The sequence below is a fragment of the Trichoplusia ni genome, chromosome 17, assembly GCF_003590095.1.
Source record: "Trichoplusia ni isolate ovarian cell line Hi5 chromosome 17, tn1, whole genome shotgun sequence".
Taxonomy (NCBI): domain Eukaryota; kingdom Metazoa; phylum Arthropoda; class Insecta; order Lepidoptera; family Noctuidae; genus Trichoplusia; species Trichoplusia ni.
In genome coordinates, this window is record NC_039494.1 from 5770172 (window position 1) to 5794226 (window position 24055).

General features: G+C 36.2%; 1 protein-coding gene across 4 annotated transcripts in view; it reads left to right on the forward strand.

Moving 5' to 3' along the window:
* Positions 1-16938: 16938 nt before the first annotated feature.
* LOC113502724 (ATP-binding cassette sub-family B member 7, mitochondrial) overlaps positions 16939-24055 on the forward strand; it is a 34126-nt gene continuing 27009 nt past the window's right edge. For 2 of the 4 annotated variants that reach the window (XR_003401375.1, XM_026884378.1), the window contains exons 1-9: positions 16973-17131; positions 17236-17338; positions 18735-18865; positions 19703-19910; positions 20314-20480; positions 20929-21058; positions 21641-21789; positions 22224-22398; positions 22825-22982. Coding sequence is in view for 3 of the 4 variants with exons in the window: in XM_026884378.1 (XP_026740179.1) it covers positions 16973-17131; positions 17236-17338; positions 18735-18865; positions 19703-19910; positions 20314-20480; positions 20929-21058; positions 21641-21789; positions 22224-22398; positions 22825-22982 (1380 nt within the window). In the remaining variant the exon portion in view is untranslated. Of the gene's footprint in view, positions 17132-17235; positions 17339-18734; positions 18866-19702; positions 19911-20313; positions 20481-20928; positions 21059-21640; positions 21790-22223; positions 22399-22824; positions 22983-24055 lie in introns of all 4 variants that reach the window. The other 2 variants (XM_026884377.1, XM_026884379.1) reach the window with 2 other exon arrangements.

Genomic DNA, 24055 nt, shown 5'->3' on the forward strand with positions numbered 1-24055 from the left:
TCTCGTTAACCGTATAATTGTTTAAATTGTCATAATTTCGCCCGCATAATGTTGCCACATAAATATTTATTTATCGACCAACTACTGATAACGAAATTGCTGATGACCACCGCTTTTCACATGATTTAAGAGCTTCGTAACCATCTTATTTTGTCTCCCCGTTTTTTGAGATGTGGGTTACTTATTTGATAGTTTCCTACAGCTCTACTCTCAGGGCTTTTGTTGAATTATTGTCAAAGAACGGTGTAATGATACACTTTAGTGTGTTCTGATGTAATACGGATGTAATATTTTCTGTACGAACCTTTAGCTCTAAGATTATGAGATATACGTTTTCAACTTCAATATTTGTCTGAGAAAAGGGTAATGCAACGGTTATTGAATTGAGGGTGGCATGTACTAAGTTTAGGTTAACATTAATTAAAAAGTTTAAGCGAATCGTGCTTTAAAATTTACCATATTTTTCTAGAACATCCGCGCCACGTGTTCCGATATCCATCAATATAATATTTCTATGCCCAATGGTAGCCCAATGCCTACAATGATTTTATTACTTTATTATATTTCCTTCTAAGGTGCATGCAGTGAGAGGAAAGTTAAAATTAAAACAAACTTTATTTAAACTTTTGAGTTTCGTTGATTTCCATTCAGTCTTGCAGGCATTTCTTGGAGCCAGTGTTCTATTCCACCTGAATATTAGAAGGAAGTATTAGAATAGTGGGCATAGAAACAGAGCGGTATCACCGCTAGTACAAATCCGTGAGCAGAGCACTTACATCGGCCGCCAAAGTATCCATTCGGTAGGTCGCGAGTGGTTTATTTCTCTCGCGCCCCGGAGTAAATATAACTCGCATGTTACGGGTGTTAGCTACCACGTGTCCTAGCACTCGAAGCGAACTCACGCGGTGATGAGTGATGTTTTTGTGAAGATGGGCAGCAGCGATATTGTTCAATGAAGAAGAATTAGTGAGTGACGTATAAATAATACTTTTACGAATGGCTTGATATGGGTTAAGTAGCTGTATTTAGATGATGATACAGCAGATGTAAGTTTTATTTTTTATGAAGGACAGAGTAACGGTCTTGTAGAGTAAAGGGTCATAGAAGAAATCTATGAAATCTCTTACTTTTCATATGTACATACATATGAATATTTATATATTTTATTGAAACCTACAAAATCTCAAACGTTAAAATTTTTTTTTTCAGGTATTTAATGAAGGTCCATGGTCCAAACCGATCTATTCACTTTATCTGCTAGCAGTTTACTAGCGAGTTTGAGGCCCATGGTAGAGTCCTTGCTCTCACCTTAACCACGTGACTCAGTGACGTATATTTTCTCTACATTTGTTAACCATATCTGGGTATTAGAGTATTTAGAAGCTACTTTTAATTTGTATACGTCTATATCGGCATTCAAAAAGTATAATTCAGCTCTTTTAATCAATATTAAGAGACTGTTATTACGTCTTTAAAAAGTCAACCTTATCCTGCTGTACCTAAGTTGCAAAAGCAACCATTTTAAGAAATCTTAGTGCTTAGCCTTTATATGTATATACTTTACTTGTTCATCAGTGAATATATAGTTTTTGCAAGTGTAATAATTTAGGAGCGTATCTTTCAGTTAGAAAAGTATATTTATCGGGAAATAAAATTAACATTGACACAAGCATTACCGATACAAAAAAAACCCTTCCGTAAGAATATTAGGAATATTATTACCTTTATCTGTATCTTTATTAAACTATCTTTATTGTGAGAATACTTCACGACCCAAGAACATGAACAATCATTAAATCATTTGTATCGTTTAGTACTCTAGTGGCTTTGCAATACAGAAATATCGTTTTAAAAAATCGTTCGAAGTCCCAGACTGGAGTTTAATTAAAAAATAAACACCGTAAGGGCGTCCACAGACGGGCGGCGCAGTGCGACGGCGCATCTGCGGTCGGTCGCGTGTCGCACTCGCCCGCCGACTTAATTAGATACGATTATATGAAAGCTATGGAGCTGCAAGTAAGTAAAGAATGTCGTTTGTGACTGAGTGAGTGAGCAAGAGTGTCTTTATGTTTTTGGGTTGTAAATTATCTATAATTTTGCTAGACGGTGTCACCTTTTTTGGAATACTGACATTGTAACAACTATGCAAGATTATATACAAATATGCAAAAAAATATATCATTATACATAATATATAATTTTACTTAATAAATAGCATTGTCCTCCTCTCTCCTACTTTTGCTGTGCCCGACAGGGTCCATAATGAGCTGTGAACCTAGTTATAATTTACAAACTATGTAACATTATGGTACCTATGCAATCAAGATTTGATTTGATTTGATTTATGCTTTAATATCTGAGTAAAATTAAAAACCTTTTATTGTGAAACTTAGTTCAATTTTTTAGTCCATAATAAATTCATAGCAAAGTCACGTCAATTTAAAAGCGCCCAGAGGTAAAATGATATAAAGAAGCTATGCTTACAATCTTTCATCAACTCCATGTATTTCATTTGTCCAAACGGTCCTCGTACACCTGTACATTGAATGATGACGAGTTTAGTCGCGGAATGTGTTCGTTTATAATATGCGACGATATTTTCATGAGTCTTATAGAATTCCGTAAGACCATCCCGAATAATTACAAATAATTAACTAAGCATTTTTCTACTAGTATCTCCTCACATTTGAATGAGCCTTCTAAACTTTAAGACTATTTCAATAATGCCAGGTTGCAATCGTTTTGATGTAAGAAATCTTATTTTGATCATCTTTACCGCTTTCTCTGTCCTAAAACATTACTATACACCTGTACATTACACGATAAAGGCTCGGAATGCACAAACTAATAATATGCGACTTTATTTTCATAAATTCAACGGAGTGTGGTACTTCTGCCGCAGGCCAATCGTGTTTAGGAATTGGTGTTTCAAAAGCTAAGCCACAGAGATTTATTTCCAAAACGAGTTTGAGTTTTAAATAATTCCTGGTTCAAAGTAGGTAATACGTTTTAACCTAATATGTCTTTCTATAATAAGTACAACAATAATTATGGGTATCTTGCACTTTGGACGATGTACCACATTGAAAATGCCTAAATGAAAATGCTTTTCATTCTTTAAACCTCAAGTCGGTACAATATGCCTCGACCAATTAAAATTTTGATAGTAACTATCGTGAGAATGATTCATTATTAAATGATGTAACGGTTTACCCACGCGTATTTATCGGGGTTCCCCGGCTAGTTTCGGACCCAACCTGAGTATCATGACCTGACGCGGCGGCTCAGCGCGTTTTTATCCCGCGATAAATACGCGTGAGGAAACCGTTACATGACTTAGCAATTAAAATTTTAAAACAATAGATAAAACCTCAAAATATATATATCGCCTATAGCTTTCGGTGCAGCACATCCTAAAACTTTGGGAGGTCATCATTACTTTAGATAATAATCGCACCGCACCGATCAATTCGAATCGATATTTAAAATTGTAAAATCCTTATCACGAAAACGTATCGATACTCGAATTTCGCATCGATTTAAGGTGCCACGGTGAATTCCGCTCTCAATAACATGAGGTGGGCCAAAGAAGTTTTGGGTTTTAAATGATATCAACATTGGGATTTATTTATATTGACCGCACACGTCATCAATGAATTAGCAATAAATATGATGATTTTTTTTGTCCTGTCCTTTACTTACTTTTGTGATAAAAAGCCTTAAACATGCTGAAGCATAGAAAAATGAAATGAGGATTTCAGTAAGATAATTAAAAAACGTGACATAAGTTAAAGTAAGGGTTCTCTCAAAATAAAAATATTATACAGATCTGAAACTGCATTCGCGACACGGAACAAAGCTGGTATGGGGGGCATTGCAAAACCAAAAAAATGCAATTAAAAATAGTTTGTTGGCTAAAACCCATGTCAGACTGACACTAGGCACTAATTAAAATACTTCTTTGTTGCTAAGAAATATATCTTGAGGATGTTAACGTAGGAATCCCAAAAAGTACATAAACCTCACCACTTCGGTGGCAATGAGTTTTTTTATCAGTATTTTTTTATTCAAAGTTAGAACGGTATCACATTGCACATTCCATAACGGACTTTTTATTTTTATCAGCCAGTTATTTTATAATTAGGTCAAAGAGTCTTTGATCTTTAAATTGCAACTTAAAAGAGGTAGAGGCTGCGAACTATTGTGCACAAAGCTTATTTCTAGAGCTAGTCAACGTATTATGACGCAGAAATAAATCGATCGCCTAAAAAAGGGAGATGCGCGCGCGCATGGAATGCGTACAAAATGAATTTAACAGCGGCGTGCACAGGTGCAAATCAATTATCTTCAGTGTAAAAGGTGTCTTAGCTATGTAATGGAAGTTCAATATACCTACGTTTTTGTTGGAAGTCGTGACCTAAAGGTTTGCGGAAACTATTAATATATTATGCGTGAAGGTCTTATTTAAAGCCTGGATGGTGTCTCCTATCTTTAGTCATAACTATCATCTTAGAGAATTATGTAACTGATATAATTTGTAGAATTTTCCTTTATGGTTTAAAGACTTTTTGACGTGGGAAACATGCGTAGGCGTAGCGTAGGGAGATACGTCCAGCTTTGGATTATTAAAAGACTATGAGACTAGAATATTTCCAAAGGCAATATTAGGGACTATTTCCAAAGTAGATCGCTGGTTAAAATGTATTATTAGATAGGATTTCAATATACTTATAAAATAAACTGCCGTATGTTCGTATAAATTAGTTTAATTACAAATCCCTCACGTGGAGGCATTCCAGGAATACTATTTGGAATTAGGGTTAATTTAAAACAAAAACTAGGTTTCAATATTGAGTGATAAATCTTCCCCTTTTTTACTTTTTTCTTACATGCACGTCAGTAGCTGTTAAGGCGAAGTTTTCTGGCAAGGACTAAATATTTTTACCGATTATTCCTTATGGTTCCATCCTTTTCTTTGATTACGATCTATATGAACTAGAAATTTTACTGAGAAGTCGAGTGGGCACAAGAGCATATCATATACTATTTTTTAAGACTGATCAAGGTTAAAAAAATAGTTAATTCTTTATATTCTTGTAATAAATCATCGTAACAATCAACATTTTGTGGCTTCATTCGTGTTCACAAAAGTAGTAATTTGCTACGAAAGAAAACTTAAGAATAATACATTAAATTCAATGCCGATAAAAAATACAGATCAAGGATATTCCCCTTAACGACAAAAGCTTGGATTAAAGAACAAAATGCATATAAAATGGATAAAAATAAAATTTGGCAAAATACGAAGAGAATGCGTGGGAGTAGGATTGATGCCGTTTTCTGACTCATTTGATCGGGATACTCAAATAAGATATTTATTTAGGAGAGGATCAACACTTTTAATTATATACTTATTGTTTTATTTTTATAGAGGCTTGGTGGTTTAAAGAAGTGGGCATGTGTGCATTTGATTGCCGTTCGAACTTCTCTGAACATAAAAAAATCGTTTGATATTGTTGTCGAATAAATAAGATGGGGTTTTTTTGTTGCAATTGTCTAATTATTGCAATTGTCACTTTATTTAAATTAAATTACAAAAATATTTTTTAAACCTTTATTTGGAACTATTATTTTACCTCTATAATAAAAAAATAGCAATAAAAACATTCGCATAGCAACAGTTGTCCGTCATTAGCCGTAGGTATAGGTACTGGACGCATAACTAGAATATTGTTAAAACAAACAACAATTACAAAACGATTAGAATGATCGGCGTCAGATGTGCCGTCTTAGTCTGCTGACCACGTGGGGTAGATTTGCAATAGAGATAACCCGCACAATGGAACAATTGGGGTTGGGGGCTTTCACTGCAAGCCCTGGAAACAAGTTCACAGGAACACTGGATGTAGGTACATGTAGCTTATTCCTTTTCAAAATTTACAATCTCGCAGGTCTCTTAATTCGTTTGATGTATACTTGAATTCAGTCCAAGTTTGAAGCTCTATTTATATAACTATCATATTCTATTGCTCCTCCTTACCGTCACGTTCGTAGATTTGCAAAAGTATGTAGGGATATTATTTTGATCTTCTTACAATTTTTCTAGTATTTATTTTGCCTTGACTTTGACGCAATCCACCCATCATTTTTTGGTCCTTAATTACTTGGATTGAAAACCACACCAATGAAGCAAAATATGTCGAAATGTCAAACTTGTCTAAAATCTATTTTTTATATCGCGTCGGATAACTCAAGATTATTTGACAGAGAAAGATAAAGCTATAGAAATAGATGATGCCATCTTTGTTCCTTAGCTATCACTTCATTCAGGTCCAATACTAGCTTGGAGTGTACGCTGACCGGCGACCCCGCCACGCATCGCGGCGCTCGGCGCTTCGCCCCCAGACAAACTAATTACAGCGCGATAACATCCACGCAGGATGCAGTCACCGTGACGGGCATCTTGATCGCATGTGAAAGTGCCTCCCGATTCAAGCTTTTTATAGGCTTTGTTAATATTGTGTGATTTGGATTGGGAAATATTTTTTTGGAATCCTGGACTTTTCCCTGGTTATGTAAAAATGTGGTCAGAACTGGAACAGAATATCAGAAGTAGAGCAAGTATTTGAGGACATGTGGGATATCATAGTTTTCGCTTTAGAATGAGTCATACCACATATTGAAGTCACAGTCAATTTGAAGACATTTAAAATATGCTAGTTTTTTTTTTATTTTTTATTCATATCACTGGTGATCGGGAAGTTGAAACTAAAAAAAAATCGTTTATCTTCTTTAGTCACCATCTGTTGCTATTACATTTTTTTTGCACCATTTTAATGCATCTATAAAACTATGTACTACCTAAGAGCTGGCGTCTCGTGACATATGATATAGTTATTGCATAGCAAGTAACTAGCTCAACCTTCATCGTAATAGCGCCTAATAGGTCTCAATTTCAACTAGATTCGCATCGAATAAATTACGGACGATTATTTGGTACAATGATTACCGCTTTGTTAAGATAAGTAGCCTTGATCAATTGTTACCAAATGCCAGGGGTATCTGACCGCATGTATTAACTGTTTCAGTAGGTAAATATTATGTAGGGGTTCCTATTTCATTATTTAGTATATAAAAACCAGAAAAAGTAAGTATTACTGACCACTGACCAGACCTTACGATAAAATCTGGCAAAAATATTCATAGGTATTCATTATTTCTTGTATTCCAAATTATCCTTAAAAGGTTAACCGGGTAAATACCGAATCGCTTATCCACTTAGCTTCCAATTTTGGTTATCAATAGCTTAACGCTCATTTAAAATTTACGAGATTTCTTGACGTCATCATGTTCAAAGTTACTAATGTTACGAATCTAAGATTTTAAAAGGATAGATCAGCCTCCACTTATAATTTTACATTATTATTTCAATGAACCTGTCATAGTTGCACAGATCTATTAAAAAGTTACTTAAATAAAAATAACAGTCACAGGACTTTGTCGGATAAGTTTTAGATCGAAAATTAAGGAACGAAATATGACGAACCTGCTCTACAGTTATCTTTGTAACATGACTCATCTTTTCAATAATAACGAAATTAGTGTTATAACTTAAAGCTTTACTCACCCTATGCAATAAACAGACAGAGGGTAGGTTCAGACAGCGCGCTAGCCTTGCCGGCGCCAAACGTTGCCTAGCAACCAGGCGCCATCGAGACGCGACTGCCACGGATCTGTCACCAGACTACTGGAAGAGCCTTTACAGGGGTCTTAACCCTGATAAGATTCTATAAATAAGGAACTTTAAAGTCACACTGCGAGCAAGTTTTTTAGAATTAAACTATTGGTATAATAATAAATGAAATTGTTGATCAAAAGGTAATATTTTCATTAACGGCCGTATCTAGGCGTCTGAGTTCTGTGGTTATGATCCAAGGACTATTATTATAGTAGATATCTTTTATAACTACTCATTCTGGCGTGTAGTCTACGGTGTAGGCACCGTGGTTTAACGACAGCTGACTAGAGTTTAACGACACGATCGTTATGTGTGATCGTTATTATTTTGACATCTAAACACGGATTTTATTGTTCACACACAACTATATTATTGTTTAAAGTAGGTATGGTTGTATGATGATACCTAGTCCAATAGTCCAAACTTATTCACATAAAAGATGATTTTTCAAAAGACCACTGATTACCTAATAGTTACTGCGAAGATAAGATTGAGTTTTAAGCATATGAAGACATGTTTTTGGTGTCTCTAAGCCTGCCCAGCCTGGGCAGGGTAGGCGTTTGTCTGTTAGCAGGTAATATCTCTTCCATCGTGAAGTACAAGTGATGGCGATCAAGATCGAGGTTAAATAAGTTGGTGCAGTATATGATATAGGTGAACAATCTTTATTGAAATTTATTTTCTTTGTTCGAAATCTTTATCGTCACGTCTCCGGGGTTCTGAATAGCACCTAACTTTAACCGAACTTTGCCAAGCAATGTTCTACGTGCAAAATAAATTAATATGACGAATATCCTAATAATTGAAATATTGTTGTTTGAATTCATTCTTATACTCATTACCAACGTACACCTATGAGGTTATACAGCTATTCTTTGCATTCGTAAAACAATAGTAATAAAGAGAACAATATTCTTTAGAACAAACAAACACTTTTTATTTAATAATGAGCTATTGTTAACGCGGTGTCAGGAGTCGGTCCTCCCTTTCATAAACGCATCCTCTCACTCACTCGAATTCTATACATGCAAAGTATATTTAATTAAGTATGATAAATGATCTACATTGAGGTATTAAGGCAGTTTTGATTGTAGTGAAAGATATAACAGTTTTTGATGTTGATGTATTCCAGTAGCTGCAAAAAATCTCCAGTAAATTACTTTTGGACCTAGTAGACAATATTTTAAACTATTCCTTGGAATCGATCGTGGATATAAGAATAAAGGGTGACTAATTCCTGAGTTAGTTTGCAATTTACAAACAAATATGAATGAAATAAAAAGGTATCACCAATATTTTGATCGAAATATTTAAAGGAACATATTTAAATAAAACTTAAACTTTCCCACATGTATGTATACGTATGTAGCAGTGAAACGCTCAAATTGGGCAAAGCTGGAAACGACCGGGTCTCGACCACCCAACGCCATTGTCCGGTGTCGGTCGACCAAGCAATTTACACTTGTGTGCGTACACTTATTGGCGGGCTACCGGGTGCGCGAGCGCAAGTCGATAGCGATTTTATATCGATTATTTTACGTTAAGCAATCATTGGATACATTTATAAGAAATGGTCGAAAATAATTTATGCCATAACGTACTAAAGTATTCATTTAAAACTCAACCTATTCTTAAACGAATCACACTAAAAAGGATGTTACTTTGATATTAGGTAAACGAAGCATTGTATTAACAATTAATTGGTTTCATTGTTCACCTCTTTGATTTTTAACAACGGTCCTGACCATGCAAAATAGTGACTCAGGATTATAATAAATATTCGCTATCGAATCGAAAGTCGTCAGCTCACTACAGGCGTCGCCGGCGACCGTGGGAACTTGCAGATTCCGCAAGATTAATCCATCGGTCGATGCTTCCCGCCACTTTGCATACTTTATTTATGTCTTTGAGCTGTTTTAGATTATATTCAGAATGTCGCATGCTTTGAGATCATTAAGATTATCGATTTGGTGGGAGAGATTATTGCTTAATTATTTTTGTGCAATAATTGACCTGGTGGCCAAACTCATTAGTCCGGTGATATTTTTTTGTTTTCCGCGTTTAAAGATCGATGAAAAATACTTTGATCTATGATCTTAAGCCTGGAAAACAATCAGTCGCTTCAAAATAACATTTAAGTAATAAGATATTATTGTGATACACGAACAGGGCTCCTTAGATGGATATTCTATGCAATAATATAATTTCTTTATCTTGACAAGCTGGCTTATTACGTGTTGTCTCTCCTACTCCTCTGATTGAACGCAATTACATCATAATTATTGCAAGATTATGTTCTTAACAGGATTTACAATAAGAAATAGATCTGTATTAGGCAAGTTAAGTATAGAGATTCATCTTCCATTCTCCATTTGGTTGTTAACTCCTAATTCGACACGTAGGTAATAAGTGTCATTATGTGCCTGTAAGTGTCAATAATGACATTGTCGGTACTTAATAACACAATCATTATAATTGGTGGAAAAATATTATCATTATGAGTTATGGTTTCTATTTATTATGGAAGAATTCCAGAGGAACTCAAAGCCAATATTTTTTTAAACCCATGGCTATTCAAAGCTGGTGCGAAATACGGAGATAATTTTTCAGAAATCTATTATTTTTAATAACTTTTTTATTGATTCTAATCACAGTAGCTGGACACATTCTCCCGCAGTACAATTCCAATACGCACGTCGCGTCTAATGCCATGACACACAAGGCAATAATCCTAGCATAGCCATAAAATTAACAGTCTCGGAACATAACACATCAAACCTCAATGATCGAAGTGAACAAATATGTGGCCAGCTACTATCGACATAATTACTGCGTTTTAAATCTGTTCACACACAAGTACGTAGCACTGTACGATACCATAATCCTTCACTCGTCCGCGACGCTATTTAAAGTCGGCCCTTACACCGTAGAAGCGAATATTGCATTCTTTGCATACCTGTGTGCTTGGTGGAAGTTGTACACTTCCAGCGAGTATTAGACGGACGAAACATTTAAAGGAATTTAAATGTTCACAAAGCTAATTTGTTATTTCAGCTTTCAAGCTCAGAGGATACTTCTTTCGATAGACTTGTGAATAGATCAGCGAGTCAGTTGTTTCATTTTAGTCGAAATTTTTCAGCTTTCATGTTTGACATGTGTGAGAAATACAATAATCCTAGGATCACCTGATGGAAGATGGCGGAATATCTACAATATCGGTGTTCAATATACATTCTACCCTCTAGTATTATATAAACAGCCAATAATTGAACTTAGAAACTTCAAATCCGAACTCCTACCCAGAATGTAACCTTATTGTACAAAATTATTTTCATTATATTATAATGTACTATGTATATTTCTGTGTCTTGGACTGCACCATAAAACGGCCGATGTGAGAATTTGCATCGAATGGAGTAGGGACGCGACACAGCCTCTGCCGGGACACAGTGCGTGTGTATTGTGTGTCGTTTTATTATCTCTGATACGCACCTAGATGTTCCACGGATATTGGTAATGTGCTTTACTATTCTTTTTAGGTAGTTATTGTTTTTGAATTGTTTGGTCGAAGTGTAGTTAGGATATTTCGTTTAATTAGTTTAGCTTAAGCATCATTGAAGTGTTAAGACATTATCTCATTTTGGATAATAGTAATCTAGGTACATTAAATGATAGTAGGTAAACGCAAACGTCAGTATTCTGTGTAGGTACAGGTTTTTATATGCAGCGATTTACATTTGTACTGGTTTCAGATGTTATTTTATAAATCTAAAATCTATAAGAAAATATTAAATTATCATCCATTTCACTCACGAAAAAATGTACTGCAAAGTAATACTTTTAAAGTAGGTATATACATCCCTTTCCAATAAGCACTAGATGCTATATTTCACAGGATCCTTTAAAAATAATTAGGTGTTATAAAAAGGGAGCCGCGCAGAAGCTACGTGCGCCCCTGTCACAGTCGGGAACGTGTCTCTAAACACCTCGGAGGGATTAAAAAATAAAATTGAGCCCAGTACCGGGAACCACCCCGGCTCGAATAATAGCTTTCGCATTAAACCCCGACGGGAACACGTTTGTATCGCGCTGTCATTGATGATCATTTTTTTGGGCGTTACTCTGTTTGTCGGAAGTCACGAATTGACGGCGACTTAATGTGGGAATCGTAGCGAAAGTTACGATATTTTTATTTTTGTTGAGGACTTTTTGACCGCTCGCTGGTTTGCGTTTGACAGTTGCTCGCTGTGGAATTCGGTCGGATTGTTTGAAGTTTTGTATTGGATACGTATTAATGTATCTGTATATGTAATAGGTATTTCTCTAAGGGAAGGCAGAATTTAGACTTTAGCCTGACAACATACCTGCATACATAACTACGTAGCTAAGCTGGTTGATCAAAAGCGACGGTATCAATCATAAGAATTACGTACCTTTCTGTACATTTTATGAGTTTCTATGACTTAATCACTGTTTTGTACATCTTCGAAGTGAAGTCATTATTGTAGTTTAAAGTGCTTGAAAAGCAGCGTACAGGAAAAAATAACTTGATTTTGATCCATGAATAAAATCCCTTCTGTTTCAAATAATGACCCAATTAACAGAAACTTTTTTTGGAATGTCTTATATCCAAATGCCGTCCGTGTTGCTGTCAAAAAGTGGCATTTATATCAAAACAAATGACACACAAAATCAAAGTTAATACGACTATACCCCTTAATAAGTCGAGACGCGTCCGCCAAATTAATCGGAGTTGAGTAGTAGATCTTGTTAGGTGCGAGGCGACGGGCGGGGGACCACCACTGCGCACGCGCAGGTTGTGCGAACGTGGGTGTTACTGGACCTTTAGCGATTTGTGGGGTTTTTTACCCAAAAGATCTTTTGTACTGAAATGTATTTATAAAGTGGATATCTTGTGATAAAAATAGTGAATGGTAGAAGACACAAGCATTTTCAGGGAACCAAAATTTCAAATCATCTACTTTAGTGGTGGCTCATCCCTTGATATTAATACGATAAGTATGTCTAAGCTTTTCTTTCTCGCTTTATTTAGCAACCGACTTAAAATTGTCGTCGTGTTAAAGTCGTCGGTAAACAGCCTAGCTATGTAAATCCAAGACACATTCAATTTATCACACATTAGTTACCTCTCTTTAACCAATCGGAGGCTCATTGCCTTATTTAACAGTTTTTACATTAGAACAGTAAACAAGAGCCCGGCAAATTAATCGGCGTCGTAGTGGGTGTCGTCAGGTGAGCGGGGGGAGACCACCGCTGCGCCCGCGACCACTGTAATATGAACGTCAGGCAACGCGTGGACTTTGTTGCTGTGCTTATAATTTTTAAGGGGATTGTTAAGTATGTTTAGTATTTTTAAGCCCAATCGGTACTCCATTTAAGTCGATTAAATAATACACTTTTATATTGTCAGATAGCGAAATTTGGAATAGATATTCTTGAGAAGATCGTAGTTGCAACTAGTTATCAAGACATGGCTAAGAGCTGAGTTGGCGTTTTCGCAGTGATGTGATTAAATAACGAATATGTACCTATTTTTTTTTGCCTTTTCAGTTGGCCGTGCAAAGGCTTAAGGCGTTTGCTCATCCAGACTTAAAAAATGTATGCTCTTTTCAAGCTTTTTTGTGCAGAAAACAAAATGAATTGTAAGTAGTGATTAAGCCCATCCAAGCACCTACTAAAATAAATAAAAATACGAGCCAAAAATTCAAATTTCCATTCCCGTTCCTTAGCACACGAATAAAGACCCTTGAAACTTTTTTTTGAACTTTATTTCCATCGCGTTGTGCCTCCAAAATTGAGTTGTACGGCTTTCGCGGACTTTTTGTGCTTTTTTTAACTTTTTGCAACTCTCCGGCGGTCGTCGGTAATCACTTGTATGTTTATTTATTTATTAACCGACTTTGCGGACGGGTTGAAATGATTTTTGCGGTGTTTTGATGTTGTAATGTATGTTTTGATAAAACGATTCTTTATCGTTGTCTCAAATTGCCCTTTATTTCATTTTCTCCATTAACTTAGGAATTAACTCAGACCTTTGTATTCTAATCATCAATCCTCATTAAGCAGGCGTTGGATAAATGCTTTAAGACGAGGTAAAATGTAGAGTTTTACTTTTCTCTACTATAAAGAGATTTTCAACCTCTATTAACAATATCTAAAATTTTAATAACGACCTTTACAACTGTCAAAATTCAAAATCAAATTTGAATATCGAAACAAATCGGCACAACGTTTCTCTACGTGTAGCAGTTTGAAAAAAGAAAATCAGTTCACGAGACAGTTCCCGTCAAGGATAACGGCAAAGCTAAATTATATCGATGCAGATAAAAAAAATACACAGACTTATCACCGTAGCAGTACCACGATGTTGGTGGCATTCCCGGCTTTTTTTTTCTCCCAAACATATGTACAGGTTTGCACAAAACTCTTAATGAACGTTTAGTATTAAGTAGATATGTAACACTGAGCACCAGCTATCAGAAATTGAAGGGGTTTTTAAGTAAGTATAAATTATCATTCTAAATTTAGACATGTATTAGACATTGCGCCTAAAGAGGGGTAATTTTTATTATTGTAGGATGAATCCGCAACTTTTACGAGATAGTTTTTTTTCTATAAATAAATCAATCTCCATATTTTTTTACAATTGGTTTAATACTTTGCTAACATCCTTGATAACCACTGCCACTGTTCTCAAAAAAACTTAGTAATTTTTGCGAAAACTTTTGTGCGCACCAGTCCACTATCGGTAAGGTAAAAAGTGGCGGGTAGACATCGCCCCCTCCCCGCACTAAGGCAATAAATCATATGTGTAGTTAATTATTTTGATTAAAAGAGAGGGCGCAGTGAAATTGTACCGCCCGATATCTGGGCCACATGCCTCACACAAATATTTTAAGGGCAAGGCTTTTAGTTGAGGCTTTAAACTCGTGTTATTTGCACGAAAGAATAACTATAGATGATATTCTTTAAGTTTATAGTGTGACGTTGACTCTCTTTCCTATTTAAAGAATTCTAAGAGTGTATAATGCATGGTAAGTCCCACACTACTACTACTAATGCACAGACGTGCGAAGACTGCACGGATAGAAGAGTGGTATAGGTAACCACGATAAACTGTGCGCAATGTGTCGCTGGTTCGATCCCCGTGTAGGACAAGCATTTGGATCACAAGTCTGAGCTGTTGTGAAACCTATCATGTCACAAGGATTAAATCTCTTAATTTGGGAGTGATTTTATTAAATAGTTAGAAAAGTAAAGGTTTTTCTAAGCTTCTTTCATATTTTTTAGACCCTGTATCCAGTTTATTAGCCTCATTAAAATTTTAACTGCCCCGAATGTGCTACAAAACCATATTTATTTTACTTATATTATAAGAAAATAACAAAAAAAGAAGTATTTTACATTATGACGACAGCTGATATTTTACCATAGCCCATTTGGTTATAGCCCATTGAATTAAGAAATACAAGTAGACATTCCATGATCAAAGAACCAAGTACACACACAGCCATAAACTTAAGCCAGCATGTTTGCAAAGCTCTGAAGTACCCACCTACCCATCTTATGATATAGGTGTTATCCATACACCCAATTATTACTTTCATAACAAAAACACGAGGCGATAAAACACGAAAATAGCGTCGGTATACCACTATAATGCATCGTTAACTCGCCGGTGACCCGATTCGCTATCCCAACGCAGTAGGTGAGGCAGAAATAGCTTGTCCACCTGTACCGACTTCGAAATATGCTCTTTTAAAGCCTTGCTTTTGTTTTCAAACTGTTCCTAAAAGGGGAATATGGTTGAAGGATTTGAAGTACCTACCTAAGCTCACATGCCTGGAATGGAAACAACTTATTCTATGGTTTAGGCATCAGACAATGAACCTAATAAGCGAGATTTATGAAGCTGTCGAGGTAAAAGTAAAAATGTTCATGCCTATGACAAATAATTGAAAACTGAAATACATGACGTCTAGGTAGCTGAGAGCCACTCTGTATTACTTAATGGCAAGTGAAATCAGTTCCTTATGAACATGTACAGGGTCCTTGTGAAAATACTTACCAAATACAGATTAATAACAACATAGGTATTTAGGGAAATATCTTTGCGTCGCACGCGAGTATAAATACTGTTTGTAAGGAACCACGCTTGCGAATCGTCAAGTCAGTCCTCTTTGGCAGCCGAACACGAAATAAGGAATAAGTATCATAAGTTTTAGTTTTAAAAATATCAGTTCTGCGTACAGACGCGGCGCTTAGAGCAGCACACTAACCTGACGATAGGCTGACTAATATAACATGTCTCAAAAATCTAGGACACCATCTAAATATAACACTAACGATCAAAGGGTATTACGCGGATGCGGAAGACTATTGCATATAGATATTTTATCGACTCGACAACGTAACGGGCCATTAGTGTTTTGGGGTTCAGTTCGTAGGATGAAGGATCTTCTTTTTTTTGGTTTGATGTAATGTAGGCATTCGATTTCGTTGTCTTGAAATTTGATTAACGCCTGCATAAAAATCATTATTTACAATTCATCGTTAACAATGGATTGATGGACAAGTTCTGATTACACCTTCTAAGCATAGCTTTACGGCACCTACCTAATTTATCATTTGAAAATTCACTTTGTTGTTCACCATGTTCTGTAGGTAGGGTTTACGCTTGACCATTTCCGATATTGTTCCCATTACACCTATGTTTGTAAGTAAATATTATGATAGCGGGAGTAACTGTAAGAAAATGGTTTAAAAGGATTTAGTGATTTTTTTTAAATCTTTATTTGTTGTTCATATGTGCGCCTTTAGAGTATGCTTTACAGTATAATCGAGACTTCAAATAATTAATTAGGTGTGACATATTAAAACACGAAAAGTAATGAAAGGTCTGAATTACTGGTTATCAATCGGCCTATTTACAGTATTATGATTAAAAATCATGATACTGCCATAATTAAGAATAATCAGTTATTGAATAAGAAGTAGCAAAAGAATCCCCAGTATAGTTTAATTTTATTTTTGTTATGTTTAAACTTTAAATTATCAATATTTTTGATCCAGTTGGACGTCGAAGTATAATTTGGAATACTCTACAATGGTGAAATAAAACGTTTTGGTATCGCGGCACGGTTTACCTTATGTCATTGTCAAAGTCAAATTGTTTTGCTGTCACCAGCTTGTTCAAGCTGTCAGTTTGCCACCATGGCGGCCTTGCTGCTGTCACGAAAGAAATTACCGAAATTAATTCGAAATAATATTAAATTCACAAAATCTTACTCGAGTACGATATCTAAAGTTATTATTAATGGGCCACAGTTAAATTTAGGATGGCGACATTGTGCAGTAGCGATCAATCACAGAGTAATATTTTATTTTCCTAACATTTTAGTTTGGTTATTTTTTTGGATTTCTAGAACATTTTTCTTGAAGGTATGTTGTTCAACTTTGTTTTGTTTTCGTTCTAGGATTATTCCTCAAAACCCAATGCCTCTACTGGGTCAGACACGGCGAAAAATGTGTTGGCAGCCGTGTTGGCAAACAAACCAAAAACTGGAAAAATACCTGTTGGTAAGTGGAAAAATACATATTTATCACACTGTAAAGCCTACGAATGTTCGTATAAGTGAAATATATTTGATTAAAATTATTGCGGAAGTTGTAGGTGCAGTTTCAGTTACATAATTTTGATAATGACCTTGTATGGTCTGGTATTCAACAATCTGAGTAAGCAGTAGTAAGCATATTTACTTGTTCACTGATAACCCGAATATAATAACTAATACTTCAGTCTAATGATTGGAAGCAGACTGATATGAATTCTTGATAAGAAAGTAATAAAAACGCCAACTAAATACCTACACAGTATTTTGGATATTAGGCACAAATACCTACCTACCTCATGATTTAATATGTTGTCTGTAACTTGTAAATTAGCTACATGAACGAGTTATGTTTAACTTATTCATTATGATGTACGTCAAACACATGCTAATGTGACAATTGTTATTTTATTGATGGCATAAATTATTATCAATGCTTTTATAATGAACTTATCTATAAGAAGTGCAACTCCGTTGTCATGAATTAAAATGTTGCCTCAAGGGTATTTTAAATTATTCTAAAAAAGTTTAATTGCATGGTTTAATTGTGATAGAAATATGATTAATGTATTTTGGGTTGAATATTTTTGTATATCATTTAAAGTTTCTTTAATGAATCTGATAAGACCCTTGTCTGCCTGTCTAGGTTTTTTATTATTCTTCTAATTTTTCAATCTCAAGATAACTTATTTGACGAATAAGTTTGATGTTTTGACAGATTTTGTATAGAAAATATGTCAAACGGCCATATTTATTCCTCAGATAAAAGTTATCTGACGATTGATAAATCGGGCCTAAATAATATAATGTGTTGCAATAACACCTTCAAGCTTTAACAAAATCATATGAAAGTAATAAAATTTTCCATAAAAAATTACTTTCTGTACGGAATGTTCTTTCAAGTAAAGTGCTTTAGTTATCATTTTTATGTATATCATATTGTAATGTTTATCTTAAGTATCTGCTCTGTCATTTTGTAGTCATGACTTGACACTTTGCTGTTATCCTCTTGTAATGATGTCTACAATTTCTGCACATTTTTGTTGTTTATTTATGTAAACATTTGTAAATAACAAATTCATTTTACTCATTTGATATGCACTTGACTATTTAAGTATATAGTCTAGGATTTTCATTTTTCCAAATGCAGTTTTGCTAATTATCTTTTTTAGAATAGTACCAAATGTATTGCTATCTTATTTTTGTGTATTTTTTGTTACTAATACTTGGTTGGAACGCAGCTCTTTGTTTATCCCCTCATATCCCGAATCCCGCATGATCCCTGCCCTGCTTGCAGTGTACTTCCTTGACCCTCACATAGCCTGTCCTTTTACGATATCCTGAAGAGTTTTCCCTCCCTCTAGGTATCCAAAAAAGAGACTGCTTTCACCCAGGTGCATCTGTTTTGTCTCGTGAAGATATAAACCTGGGAGATGCAAAGCCGGTGACAGGGGTGGATATGATCCGAGGCATGATGGAATATGTGTGGCCTAAGGTAAGACTTGCGAACTCTTAATTAAAACTGATGGTATGGACTTTGGAGCAACTGAGTAAATATTGCCAGCCTTGAATATTGATGTATATAGTGATATAGACTAATGATAGTACATTCATTTTGGTTTATCATTAATCATACTAGTCTCTACTACCTAAAAGGGTTACCAAAGTAAGCATCGAAATCGATCCATTTTTTGTGAATACCAAGTTCAGTGCATGCATGCCCTTGCATCACTGTGGTCACTGAATTTCTAATTCTTACTGCAATATTCACAATCTCCATCGGCATTGTCTTTGAAGTGTGTTACCAGTGCCGTATTATCCATAAGGCACTTTAGGCCAGTGCCTAGGGGCCCACTCTGAACAGGGGCCCACCACCAAAGTAGGCATCTAAAAAAAGCGCGAAAATTTTTTCACTGAATGAAAATAACTTGAACCAAGGCGGCCCCCACTCCTTTGTTGCCTCGAGGCCTCGGGGCCCCTGGGCCCCTAGATCCGGCCCTGTGTGATACTACTACTGTCTGTGTTACTTTGAAGTGGCATACATTTTTAGACATCACTAACTATTTTTGTGCATATGGTTAAAATTCAAATGATTTAACCCAATTAGAATAAAAATGCATTTGTAAACGAAACATTTAATTTAGTTTATATGTTTTACTTATTTTCAAATACATGTTTTAATGTAGTCCTTATACAAGCAATTTCTCCTTATCTATCATACAGTCTCCACTTACACTTAGCAAGTTTAGTACCCATAATTATATGTAGTTAATTATGGGTACTAAACTGAGTTTCCAACCTTTTTTTTTACAATTTATTCTTAACATTCCAGGAGAACCTTGCTATCCGGGCCCGCGTCATGTTATCGCTGAGCTTACTGTTCGGCGCGAAGATGATGAACGTGACGGTCCCGTTCCTGTTCAAGTACGCCATCGACGAGGTGAACACCGTGAGCACCGCGCCCGGCGCCGACGCGCTGCTGGGCATGGCCACCGTCCCGCAGGCGGTCGGGACCACCGCCTTCAGCTTGCTGCTTGGGTGTCAGTGTTATATGACTATAGAATAAAGAAATGTTATGAGATACTTTTATGTAACTTTTCGTTGTCTATCAGCTCCATAAATAGATAAGAAGACAAAAGCGTCTCATTCGCACAAAATAAGTCCTTTTTCTCTTCTTTTGCTTAAAAGGTATTTAAAGATGGGAGTGGCTTGTGCCCAGTAGTACAATGAATGGTTCACAATGCCATTTTATTTTTAAAATTTTTGGACTAGACATAAATGTCTCTCATTTCATCTTTGATTAAGTATTGTTCAGTTAATTAACTTTACAGTACTTCCTAAATAATTCAACAGTGTGATGTTACAATTATCGTGTGTATATTATTTATAAGTTTATTCTGAATATAGTAATTTCCAATATAATTTGCCCCCCGTGTCCGGCAGACGGTATCGCGCGCGCGACGGCGGCGGGCTTCAACGAGTTGCGCAACGCGGTGTTCGCGCGCGTGGCGCAGCACTCCATCCGCAAGCTGGCCTGCAACGTGTTCACCCACCTGCACAACCTCGACCTCACCTTCCACCTCGGCAGGCAGACCGGCGCGCTCTCCAAGGTCTACACTTACTTCTAACATAAATCCCCGCGGATGTTTTACCACCGTGACACACTTATCAAATCATTATCGGTCACTGTTTTGAGTGAATCAAGAAGTGATAACGCTTTTTCATAGGTTGCTTGCCTAGTCTTGCAATCTTTAAGCGAAACCGAAGTTCTAACTTGACTACATGCTTGATTTCGTAGATATGCAATAATAAATTATAAACTTCGAAATTACTTTTATGTTGATGAATAATGAGTCAACCAATGTTTCTTAAAACCCCATTTATTGGCACTTTCCCATGGGAAAATCTTATGGAATTGAGTTGCCGCAGCCATTTCGATATGAGTGCATTTTTTATAAAAAAAAATAGTACTTTTGGACAGGCGAAACATAAAATTTACACATTTCAGCTGCTTAGTAATAAATTGAGTTTTAATAATAAGTATATTTCCTTCCCCAGACGATAGACCGCGGCTCCCGCGCTATCAACTTCGTGTTGTCGGCGATGGTGTTCAACATCGTGCCGACCATCTTCGAGTTGACGCTCGTCTCCACCATACTGGGGTTAAAAGGAGGAATAGCTTTTGCAGGTCAGTGGGGATAACAGAAATTATTAATTAAGTCACTCAACGACACACTCATAGAGTTCAAGTTAATAATTGTAATCGTTTGGATAGATCTTAAATGTGTCAATCCGTTTTGAATACACATTGTTATACCGCATGTAATCCAGTAAGTACTCTAAAGCAGGTCTGTTGCCGACATGGGAGCGAGACCACGGATAGCTGAGTGGTTGAGGTCTCCAAGCCAAACAACTGAACGCGACATGTCTCGGGTTCGATCCCCACGTAGGACAAGCGTTTGTGTGATCTACGAATGCTTGTCTTGAGTTTGGGTGTTTTTATGCATATGCCTTGTATATTTCATATTGCGCGAGTAGATGAAAAGATGTGTTGTCGCCTACTGTCTTGTATTCTTTGAAGAGTTATGCTAAGCGAAGGCCTTAGGCTGTAAGCACCCCCAGTTAGAATTGAAAATGCTTTAAAAGCGGTTTCCAGTCGGTATCTAGCTGGCCTACCACTTTCTCCGTTGTGCAAGCAAAATGCGACTACGATTCATCCCCCACCTCGCTTCTTCAAGTGCACCTATAGCAGTATCGCCCTCCCCCGCAGGCATAGCCTGGTGTTGCGTGGGCGTGTACTCGGCCTTCACGCTGGCCATCACGCAGTGGCGCACCAAGTTCCGCGTGTACATGAACAAGGCCGAGAACGAGGCCGGCAACAAGGCCATCGACTCGCTCATCAACTACGAGACTGTTAAAGTAAGCACCATACACTAATATGCTCACACAAGTAATCAGGATCCCTTAACTAACGATACTATTGCCTTTAGAGAGGACCTGGATCAAAGGGACGGTTGTTCCTAGTGCACAACATTGGACTAGCACTCCAGTAGGAGAGCCTTAACGCCACAATGAACAACAAAAAGCTGCTTGTAGTAGACCCACTTATTGCAGCTGGAGGAAATAAAAAAAATGCCTTTAGAATTAGAACAGCAGCATGAAGTTGTCTCTCTCTCACTCTTTAAATTAATTCAAAGCCAAAGATCAAGCCATGCTTTAAAACTATTTCAATCCTGAATTACTTTTTTGGTTACCGAAAATTTCTAAGTTCCTTCAAATTGAATAGTAACAATTGTAGATCTTGTCGGCGATAAAATAGTAAAACCCAATTAATATAATGTGGTTACCACTAGTATTTCAACAACGAAAAGTACGAGCTCCGGAAATACGATGACAGCCTGAAGAAATACGAGGAGGCGTCTCTGAAGACGGCGTCCAGTCTCGCCGTACTGAACTTCGGACAACACGCCATCTTCAGCGGGGGACTCAGCATCATCATGATTATGGCTGCCAACCAGATTGCTAAGGGTAGGCTTTACTTTGTCAATATTTTAAGGTCACAAAGTGTAGAGTATGCATATTAGACGTTTTGCCAGTAGCTTGGTCGTTAGTATTTTTTAGACTCCATTTACTAGAATATGGCTATATTATTATGTTGCTATCTGACTGTCACACATTGACACAGTGTAAATATACAAATTAGAAATAAATGGCTTTTAAACGAAATGTTCGGCGAGGATTTTACATAACATAACTGAACCACTTCGGAATTGATAGATGTTGCAGCGAAATCTAAGAGTAAGGTAGCGATAATGTACTTTAACATCTTTAAGATCCAGACAGACTTTATACAATGAAATGAAACTACTATTACGGATTTTATCGCGGTTTAATTTTAGATTTTAGTTCCCGACGTTACTCTAACGTACGTAACCTTAATTTTGTTTCGTTCAGGCCAGATGACGGTGGGCGACCTGGTGATGGTGAACGGCCTGCTGTTCCAGCTGTCCATCCCGCTGGGCTTCCTGGGCTCCGTGTACCGCGAGGTCCGCCAGGCCCTCATCGACATGCAGACCATGTTCACACTCATGACTGTGCAGTCCAGGATAAAGGTATATATGTAATACGATAGTTACTTAATCATTGAAACAAAAAACCAAGTTGTTGCTCTGTAATAAAAGAAATTTATTTCTGGTTATAAAATCATAATTACAAGTGAGATAAATACTTCAAAATCCATGTTTAGCTACACGGTACACATAAATTAATAACATTTACTAACCTGTAATAAAAGAAACAACGTTAAATGCTATTGCTTCAATTAATATTTTATTTTACAATGCTGCGCCTTTAGTTGCACAAGCTAGAGAGAAACCATATTAAGAGCCGTGCTGTCACCATTAAAAACTATCCTTTGACAAAACGTCAAAGATGAACGCGCGCGTATTTAAAGGAAGAGCAAAAAGGTCTTACTTTACATCTCCCCCCCATTAAGTCGTTACTGGTATAAGCTTAGTGATGTGAAACAAGTTTGATTCAAACTTTTTGTATCCTGTATCTATCCTGTAAATTGAGTCTGATAGTTTTTCTAAAATTTTGTATGGCCCAATCTTTAATTCATCTATTTTCTTTCTGTTTAATCTATTACCATTCTCTACATACACAAAATCTCCTACTTTTAATTTAATGTCTTTTCTGTTCTTGTCAAATTGTTTCTTATTATAATTATGTGATTTTATTGTTCTTTCCAATGCTATCCTCCTATCTTCTAAAAGATCATTTTGTGTTTTTTGTTCTTTCAATTCGTCTGGTAAGATATTATTAACTTTCCCTTCCATTAAATAAGCCGGGGAAAATCCGGTCACAGTGTGTTCTGTTTCATTATAACAATTGATACACTCATGAGCGACAGTTGTCCATGCTCTTTTACCATCATTCTCATTAAATTTACACCTAATCTTGTTAACCAATGTTTGATTCAACCGTTCATTCAATCCATTTGAAAAAGCTGAATTCACTGCCGTGAATATAATTGGAATATTTTCTTTTTTTAAAAAATCTTTGAATTCCTTTGAGTTTATACCCGGGTATTGATCAGATAGAATTGTTCCAATTTTGTTTTCAGGAATTACTTTTCTTATAAGTTTTATAAAATCAGCTGCATTTTGTGTTTTTGATGTTAAAA